At 41.6% G+C, this 7500-nt stretch overlaps 1 protein-coding gene across 1 annotated transcript in view; it reads left to right on the top strand.

Moving 5' to 3' along the window:
• The window catches only part of LOC138026139 (conserved oligomeric Golgi complex subunit 2-like), a 45363-nt gene that overhangs the window by 34319 nt on the left and 3544 nt on the right, over window positions 1-7500 (top strand). The window contains exons 11-14 of the mRNA XM_068873347.1: window positions 3179-3238; window positions 3723-3821; window positions 4875-4950; window positions 5043-5188. Coding sequence (XP_068729448.1) covers window positions 3179-3238; window positions 3723-3821; window positions 4875-4950; window positions 5043-5188 — 381 coding nt within the window. The remainder of the gene's footprint in view (window positions 1-3178; window positions 3239-3722; window positions 3822-4874; window positions 4951-5042; window positions 5189-7500) is intronic.

The following is a 7500-nucleotide window of genomic DNA, read 5'->3' as shown; positions in this document are numbered from 1 at the left end:
ATAGTAAAGCATTTTCGTGTCAAAATGAGGTTAGCGTCTTTCTATTGTGCTAACTTAATTAAATATAAATATACATTCTGCCTCGTGAGTTTGTTATTCTCGTTAACCAGCAATGGCATCAAAAGTCATTGCAACGCGAATGGCGTTTTAGTCAAAAGCTGTAGCTGTAGCTGTAGACAGCGTTTATAATCTTTCCTGGTATTCTATATATATGTGATAAACCTAAAAAATCAAGGGATAAAAATTTGATCATAGTAGCACTATAAACTAAAATACGTCAAAATGGGACAGGATATAACAAAATAATTAAAGGTGTGAACGTGTGAGCCAAAGGGCCTCTGCTGACGCGACATGTGGGTGACCCTCAAACGGTCTTAATGACCCCCCCAAAAACTGGAATCCTGCGGTTCAATTGTGTAACACGTACCACAGGCAACCCGCTTTTATGCGTCTTGTTTGTTTTTGTTTTCGGGAAGCCGTAAGCTCGTGCTGCCTTGCAGGAGTCGAGAAGTGGAATAAATCAATAATTCGTGGTGTCCTTCTCAGCATAATTATGTTTGTGGACTTCAACTTGTACTTACAGTCAAATGTTCAATAACAAAATGTGGGCATCAACAAAGCTGAAAATTTTGAAGCTTTGCTGTAAAGCTCGCCATTCTTTTTTCAGCATAAAATCTCAGTACATATGCATTTGTCAACTTGTCCTTTGCGTCGATGACACGAGTGACTCTTCGTCTACCTTTCTTTGAGATCCTGGTCAAATCATTCCCTGACAGCTCGTGGAACCGATCTTCCATTTTCTCACAAGAGCGTGGTTTCAATTGCGCATGAGCAGAATATTAGGGAGTTTAAGGACGTTCTCGCGAAAAGCTTCCCACATTTAAATTCTCGCCTGAAGTTAGGTCATAAATTACTTATATCAAAAATGAAAAAAAGGGGGGGGAGGGTCACCAACTTTGGAAAAATGCCCTAATTTCGATAGATGGGTCATCATAACGAGATGTAGCCTCATCTACTCATCCGTCGAAAATCATATGTTAGAGTGAAGGTTTCTGCGCATGGAAATATAGGAGTGGAGTTTTTAGATAATTTCATGCCGCTGCGGATGTCTTAATTAATCCTTGACGAGCGTTTTCGCAAGCGCTACCCGTTGTAAACACTTCCGGAACTCGGGACACAAGGGAAGAAAAATTTAAAAAGTAACTTCTTACATTTTGATTTTTTTCATTTCATCATATTTTGTAGATTGTAAGAAGAGCAAGTGATTCTTATCTTACAAAATAGGGGTCACCGATGATCTAAACGAGTAAAATCGATGTGATGTTGTGAAGCTCTTGGAAAATCTCGTTTGTCACGATTTTGCGTGACCTGTCGGGGAAGGACTGGAACCAAGACAGGCTCGATCGATGAAAGGTTTTTGCAAAAAAAACCCACTTTCTCGAGCAAAGCAACCAAGTTTCAAGCAGTCGTTATCTTTATTGCTGCACGGCCAACGTTTGTATGAACGTAACCCTTCCTTGTACTTGTACATGTTCATTGCCGTGACTTTAACATCTCCAGTTTCCACGGCCTGCGCCCGTCTGACCTTGCAGCTCATTTGGTAGAGCAGCGGTGATTTAACCCGAAGGTCGTGGGTTCAATTCCCACCCTGGTCAGAGTTTTTCTCTGTCCTTGTGTGGGCCCATTTCCGTAACGTAATAAAAACATTTTGAAAAACCAACCCCATTAAATTTACGCAACATCACTGACTAAAACTAACCTTCCTCGAGTTTTCAAAACTTTCAACCACGACTCGATTAGCGGCTTTTTCCAGCCTCCCGGTCCTTTCTCTTAACGTTTCATGATGAATTGGATATAAATATGCCATTCCTAAGCCGACCTGGAAAATTTTCCGTGGCGTTTTTGTCGCCATATTAAAGATCGTAACTAAGCTTGTCTTCACACAAACACATTTACATTGCTAAGTATCTTTTCTCCATTGGAGATGATTAGTATTAAAATCCGGGAGACATCACTGCCCTGGCAAGCAAAATGTTCTCTTGCGGTTGCCATCCACGTCACAAAAACGCGCGTGCTTAAGTTCCCTATTATTTCAGCAAAACACTTATTTGTAAGCAGTCACGTGGTGGGCTGTCGGCCAATGAAAAGGAAGGAAAAATACACCGAATGATAATAATTATTATGACCTTTTGCATTAACAATTTGATGTTCTGTCACTGATGGGGGGGGGGGGGGGGGGGATATTGAAGGTTGGCATAGGCTCAGGTGACTCTCACAGTGCCTGGTCTTAAATTTCAATTACTGGCATCACTGTTCTCAGCGATGGTACAAGTAAATGAGATGGTGAGTTTGAGCCCTGGAAATGAAATCATAAGTAGTGATTTCTGCTGTGCTGTCAATCCTGTGCACATACTTGGCAAAAATCAGATACGTAGAGCCTTTTTCGTCATTGACTTTTTTTTTTTTTTCTTGGATTTAAAACTCACCATCTATTTAATGGTACTTCACTGTATTAATAGAGAGCTTTAGATTCTTGTTCTCATAGAACAACAGTGAGCGCGCGCAAACCAACGTCATTTTGGCGGGAAAAACGCGATACCGTCGGCATTTAGGCATTTAGGCATTTTTTGATTAGCAAAAAGACTCAGTTACCAGCAATAAGAATAACTGAGCAACCTATACTGCTAACAAAGGGTAAGATTGATCGTCCGGGTTGTAAATTTTCTGAGTATTCAGTTTCGCTGTAAACGGGCAGTCAAATCTCGTACTCGTTCTCGTCCTCGTCCACGAATGTAAAGGTCCCGATTGCAAGAGTGAGATAATTGTCACCTAAACCAGAAACCCATAAGGGTTGAAATGTGTAACGGCCCCTTGTGTTCTGGGAAGCAAGCTTCTGAATATTCAATTTGCAAAGTACCATATTTGGAACCACAACAGCGAGGGGTTTCCAAATATGGTACTTAGCACTGAAACATTCAACCAATCAGTTCGCACTGAATATTCGGAAGCTGTGAACGCGCGTTACACGTTTCAACCCTTATGGGTTTCTGCCTAAACCCAGTTCTTTTTTGGTCTTTGCTTCCCTGGACTTGAACCTGGAGCAAAAAGGGTTTTTGTAAATATATTTTTGTCATCATTGATCAATGACCGATTTTTTTCTTTTCTTTTTTTTTTTTAGCTTTTGTCACGATTGTCAGTGTGGGTAAGAGATAAGGTGTCTTCTTCAAAACCTACGAATGTAAGCAATGATTACGACTTTTTTTGTTCATGGACAATGAAAAAAGTGTCGTTTGAACCCTTGCACAGAATTTATCTTGTCATAATTTGAACTCCGTTCTATAATGGGCCTTATGCGTGATGACGTCTGCCTGGCTAATTTCACCACCAAGCCTCGTTTGCACATAATTATTCACATCATTTGGACGTGCAATACTGTTCGCACGTGGGTTTCTTTACAAGTTCGTTCCTTTGGGATTTAGCTAGCTCAAGCCAAAATTGACAAGTTTGACTTTCGAATTCGAGGCTTGGTGGTGATTTTAGCTAGTCAGATGTCATCATGTATAAGGGCTATTAGCTGATAATAATTATTCAATTGGTCGTGCATGTGCGCGTTTTTCACGGAGTATTCTCACCAATCACTTTGTGTGGTAGTGTACTCTATCTCTGGAAATGAGCATTTACTCTTCTTCACTTGCGTAACTTATTTATTGCACTCACTACAGAACATTGAAGGAGAAAACAATGCAAACAAAGAGAGTGAAGAAGGTCAGACATGCTACTTGGTTTACTTGCTGAAGGACTTGAACATCCTTTTGAGGAAAGTGAGTAGGGCTCAGTGGGCCCCAAAAGTTGGCAGCCTTTAATGTTATTTTTAATTATTTTTGAGATTTATAAAGAGAAAGAAATTTAGAAATGTGGTGCCTATTTTTGCATTATTAATTATTTCCGAGATATATAAAGAGAAAAACAAATGTAGAAATGTTGTGCTTATTTAAGCCTCAATAATCGATCTCCTGCGAGATCGATCCGGTGTTCCCACGAGGGTTAACTGATAGCCAATCATATGTCCCCATTTTTATCAATATTGACAACTGAGAGAATTCCCACGCAATGATTGGTAAAAATGGGGACATATGATTGGCTATCCGTTAACCCTCGTGGGAATACCGGATCTCGCAGGAGATCTAAAAATAACTTAAGAGGGATTACGATGGGAACAGGGTCAATATGAGGGATTACCTCCCTTACCTTCATATTCTCTTGGGTTCAAAAAAGAGCAGCACAGTCAGTGAATTGCACTGTCATGCGGCTCTTCTTTTGTTGTGTTTCTTGAAGGTGGGCATTCATGCTACCAGAATTGCTATCCCACTGTCCCTGTTGATGATGTTAGGAGTAAGTCTTTTGTGAATTACCCCTCACCTTTCATGTGTACCAGTGAGGTTAACGATCAATAAGCTCCAAAACGGGTTGTGTCTCTGTCATGCTCTTTAATAGGCCATTTCCGAGTTCATGTCTGCCTATTCTTCAAACCGAGCCTAAGTGCCAAGTTTTTGTGATGGTAATTAGTTCTACTTTACATCTGAATGAAAACTAATTTTCATAACAAAACCTTCGCACTTGGACTCGCTTTGAAGGGGAGGCAGACATGAACTCGGAAATAGCCAATTAATCTCGCCAATGTTTTTCAAGTCGGAGACTGTATTAAGATTACATCAGTACGGCCTAAAGAAGCTGTTGACTCTGCTGAACAATTTGGTGTGGTTTACGGAATGCCCTGTGAATGCTTTAAAGTTTACATGGGCACCCCTCAGGGGAATTACAAATTATAGTCTTTAAATTAACCTAGGTTTAATTCATATTTTGATGTGTTTTAGATCCCTGAGTACTTTAGGCAGAACATCCTACCAAAGCTTCGTCAAACAAACATTCAAGATATCGATTTACTTTCAGGTTTGTCACTTAGCCACCAGAATTTTCTTATGTCTGGCCATGACATTGGAAATCTGATGGATAACTTTATTTCTATGTTTGCTTGCATTTAGACGCCATCTTGGAGAGTTGCGGTGTTATTCAGCAACTGGTGCCAGGATTAGAGGGTCAGGTTGTCAGCCTAGTTGTAAATGGGGCCAGTCAAGGCCTTGAAGCTGCTAAAAACATCCCCAGACTTTACCGCAGAACTAACAAAGAGGTAAAAAAAGTCAGTGTCGGAGTGCGCCTAAGGCCCCTTGTATATGGAGTAAAGTTGCCTCGGGTTGAAGGGTTACTCGCCTACGCGATCTCAACCCTGGGCGAGCTAACTGTTTCTACATATCCTTGCAAATCGCGGTGAACCGTTTTCATGAGTTGGCTCGGCTAGAAGGCGAGTCACCCTTTTCGGCGGTAGGATCACCCTGCTAACCGGGCCTCCTTTTTTCTATATGAACACTTTGGCTCGCCAAGCCGGGCCAACAAGGCAAGATAATGAGAACATGTGCGAGCGCTGTTGTCATTTGAAAAAACAAATGGCGGCCAGCTCTTGACTCGGGCAAACGAGTCAACTTTTTTCTCCTGTAAAAGCTTGGGTATCAAAAGATTGCGTATGTTTTTGTTCTTTATTTACTGTACAGGTAAAACCAATATGGTCACATTTCGCCAAATCCTTGACTCGGCTAGGAAGGTCACCCTCTTAACTGGGACAATTCAGTTTTCTCCGTCTAAACGGGGCCGAAGACGCATACTACATGATTATCATGCTTGTCACATTTATTCCAAACATCCAGAAATAGTAAAAAGTAACAGCCTCCAAACTTCCTAGCTGTTGACAATATAGATTAGCACCTAGCCTTCATAAACCAGTCGAGCGGCCCACTTTCTTATGGCAGTCTTGTTTTGTCACGCAAACGTCACGCAAACGAAAGAAAGACCGAGAGAGGCTTGGGATCCCAATCCTCCCTCGGTCTTTTATTCGTTTGCGTGACAAAACACGTCGTCCTCGGGAAAGCGGGCCGCTCTCGACTGATTTATGAAGGGACTGCTCTCAGTTTAATTAGTACCACCTACAACCTTTGCGGGGTCTCCCATGCAGAATGTTCTTTTGCGTCGTATTTTTGCAATCCCCTTAGTGGGTATCAGTAATTGTTCGAGTATGTGAAACTTCCGTAGAGGGTATCAAAAGATTGCGTACGTTTTTTTGTTCCCTATATGCTGTACAGGTAAAAACAATGTGGTCATATTTGGCTAAATCCTTTCATGTCCTTTATTTTCCTGGAAAGCGAGTTCTATTATTTGTCGCCACGCCTGATAGCTGAGCTCCGGCGGCCCGAAGCACCGCCAAGCGGAGCAACATACTCATAGGAACCCATGAGTTGCTTTTCTCATGGTAATCATGGACAGCGGTATTGCTCGTGGGCGCGTACGACGAAGTCTCCCAATAATTGATATTAGAATAATTACATGGGTGATTATTGAAAATTCTCTGCGCTGATTGGTTGCCGATGAGGTGATTATTACGCGATAATCATCTAAGCGGTTTTTCAAAATGGCCGCAAGCCGTTTTGTCGAGGTTACAGCCGAATAAATTAATGGTTTTTGAGAAAATGCGTATTTTTCAAATAATCACTTAAGTATGTAATTATACTAAAACAATTATTCATCACTAGCCTGCTCCAGGCTCCCTCATAGTCGGGAAAGAGAAAAAAATGCGTGCAACCAAGTCTCCTCTCGCTTTTCACACGCAGTTGTTTTCGTTTTCTCGTTTTCTGGGAGCCTGGAAAAGGCTAATTCACCTCAGGCTCGGTGAATATCGGCGGATGCAAACAACGTTATCTCTCCGTGGAACTTTACTGCCCATAGCCTTGTTTTAGTGTTGCCGAACATGGATTGGTCCGTGAAACAATTTAATTGTGAACACTTTTTCAAGGTCATACGAAAGTCGCTCTATTGGTCATCAAAGTTGTGGTTCATTGACACCTGTCAAGACAAGGTATTTGTTGACCAGTATCACGTGACCATATCGCTGGCTCAAGTTTAGAGCTCATGGACGTCAGCTTTTCCTAAGTTGACCGGTGACCAGGTACTGGTTTCGATTGGATCTCAGGCTCAAGCCAGGTTAACCTAAACCAAAACGAGGCCTGGTTTTCGCGTGCTTTCTGCGTCTTGACGCGGATACAAGGCCATTCTTCATAAAATCGACGCTAGTCCTGTTTAGGTAGAAAGCGGTTTGCAAAATGTTTTTTCCTGCACTTTTCGCCGGTTTTAATCCAAAACAGGTTTGACATATATAGCTGTGGTCAGGACCACACTGGTGGCTACGCAGTTATTCAAGTCAAGCATCCTTGGAGGGATATCACGAGAAAAGAGACTTAAAATTTAAATATAGTGATGAGCAACGGGATAAAGAGCACGAAAGAGCACGATAGAAGAAGCGGCGAAATTTGAGAAATTTAAGCAAAGAAAGCCTCGAGAAAAGCCGAGGAAAGAAAAGAAGAGAAAATTTCAAAGAATACCATAAAGCTGAGAGAA

This window comes from Montipora capricornis, chromosome 12 (genome assembly GCF_036669925.1).
Source record: "Montipora capricornis isolate CH-2021 chromosome 12, ASM3666992v2, whole genome shotgun sequence".
In the NCBI taxonomy this organism is placed as follows: Eukaryota; Metazoa; Cnidaria; class Anthozoa; order Scleractinia; family Acroporidae; genus Montipora; species Montipora capricornis.
Note: the sequence above shows the minus strand (reverse complement) of the source record. Positions and strands in the feature narration are given on the sequence as shown.